A 2,250-nucleotide genomic window follows, 5' to 3' on the forward strand; every position below is an offset into this window, starting at 1 on the left:
ACCCTTACCCTCTCCACCAGTGCTTCTAAGCATACTAGATGAGGCTGCTTCATCTTCAGGGAGTGATTTTGCATTAAGTTCATTAATCAAAAGTGATTTCAACTTATTTTTTGTCTCCAGCTATGGCTGGAGATAAAGTATGGTTTCTTTAAAGAGGAAAATGACCTGGGTTTAATTAACAACTTTCAATCAAAAATATTTATTAACCCTTTATAGGTAAACTTTTATTGTCAGAAATTACCATATTCTTTAACTTCAAAATATGCAGTTCCAGTTGTTGAAAAGTCCTCTTTATATTTAGCTTGAATTGTCCACACACCGTATCTGTGAAAGCACAATATTTAAAATTACAGAAGTCATCAAATATCTTTAATTCATTTAAAGGAAATCTAATCAATTCCTGTTTTAAGGAGGGAAAAGTAAGTAATGTATTTTATATTTGCTACAGATTTTTAAGCAATAAACAGAAATAATTGAGTGTTTTCAGAATAATAGAAATTATTTAGTAATTAGTTTTTCATATATTATGTTATTTTTTTCAGGTATTTTATCTTCATGTTGTCAATAGCTTTGATTTGAAGAACTAATGATACTTGAGATTTACTTAGTCCTGGAGCTTAATGATGGTAAATCATCATTAAGTCAGTGAATATTTATCACGTGTCCATTATGTTGATGTGCTGGAGATATAACAGTGAGCTATATGAACATGACCCTTGTCCTCAAGAGTTTCCAGTTTAGAAGGGAATAAAAAGGCAAGTAAATAAACAATTACAAAATTGAGATAAGTGCCATGAAGAAAATAGGCAAGAGAATAAAAGGAAGAGAGGGACTACAGTAGATCATGTGTCCAGGGATAGCCTCTTTGAAAAGGGAGTATTTACCCTGTGTCCTACAGAATGAGAAGAAGTCAGCTTTGTGAGGCAAAGTGAAGCACATTCTAAGCAGAGGGGACAACATGTGCAAAGGTACTGGGGCAGGAAAGAACTGGCCATGAGAGGCTGCCATGGTTGATACATAATCTGTGATAGAGCAAATGGCACAAATGAAGTTGGAGAAATGATAATAGTTATACATAGGTTCGATTCTGCACTACAGAGCATATAGTGTTTTTAAGAAAATATAAAATTTAAAAATTATTCAAATTATTTAAATCCCCCAATTTTATCCAAATTCTAGGCAATCTTCAGTACAGTGAATTAACTGCAAACTCTCTTTTAGAGGGCAGACCAAAAATGACCATTAAAAGATTTTGCTTTCAAGTTATACTGTAGCCATCCATATGTACACTCATCTTATTTGTCTTACTCTTGAAGGCAAAGAGTGTGAATTCGCATTTCTATTTTTCTTCTCTCATCCCCATTGTACTTTGCATATACCAGGAATGTGCTTACTGAATACTTATTACTTTGGATTCTGTTTAAACATTTTTAAATCCTTTAACATGAGGCCAAATGGAAGAAATAGCTCTGAGAACATCTCTTCTCTTGAAATTTGCCTTCTACTAGTCGATGCGGCAAAGACTACGGAGGACCAATATTTTTATAACTCTCAGAGCAAGGTATGGGACACACCAGCCTTTTAGACCGTTAGTCTATTAAATTCCGTAAGGGGGGAAAGTTGATGATTTTGATGAAAATGAAAAAAAAGCCTGGGGACTACTTTTGCCCCTTTCAGATATTAACTTCTACATGTAATGAGGATTGATGAGAAGTATTTTGAGGGTTTGTTTTTGTTTTGCCAGAAACTGGACCTAGATTCTCATTAGACTTTAAAAGACTTTGCATATCCTCATTTCTTTCACACAGACACCCGCTATTAACATTAGGTGGTTCTATTTGAGCAGCGATCTGCCTTACAACCAAAAGTTCCAGATGTGCTTTTAAGAGAAAACTTTAAAACAAATAATTTAAAATACTTAGGATTAAGTGGAATCTTGAAGTCAGGAAAAGAGATAATTCCAGTATAATCATTTTCTTCTACCATGTCAACTTCTGATCCTTGAGGATCCTTTGAATAAAAACAAACAACATCAAAGCACGTAAACCACATTAAAAATTTAACTGATTATATTATCTTTGATCTACAGAAATATTTACTAACAAATATCCATGTTTTCAAATTAAATATGAAGGAAAAAGGTCATTTAAGTGTTGTGGAAAGAAAATGTGATTCATTTAAGCCACTTCCCTCCCGAATTTTGAACCTCTCCTCTATTTCCTGCCATGAGTGTACACACGCATGCACACA

The 2,250-nt window shown here is 33.6% G+C and overlaps 1 protein-coding gene across 1 annotated transcript in view; it reads right to left on the reverse strand.

The window, feature by feature from the left end:
• C5 (complement C5) overlaps positions 1-2,250 on the reverse strand; it is a 76,377-nt gene that overhangs the window by 62,164 nt on the left and 11,963 nt on the right. Inside the window, exons 5-6 of the mRNA XM_011360990.1 lie at positions 1,919-2,010; positions 242-324 (exon numbers count right to left, since the gene is read on the reverse strand). Of these exons, the coding sequence (XP_011359292.1) occupies positions 242-324; positions 1,919-2,010 (175 nt within the window). The remainder of the gene's footprint in view (positions 1-241; positions 325-1,918; positions 2,011-2,250) is intronic.

Source organism: Pteropus vampyrus, unplaced genomic scaffold, assembly GCF_000151845.1.
Source record: "Pteropus vampyrus isolate Shadow unplaced genomic scaffold, Pvam_2.0 Scaffold61, whole genome shotgun sequence".
Lineage (NCBI taxonomy): Eukaryota > Metazoa > Chordata > Mammalia > Chiroptera > Pteropodidae > Pteropus > Pteropus vampyrus.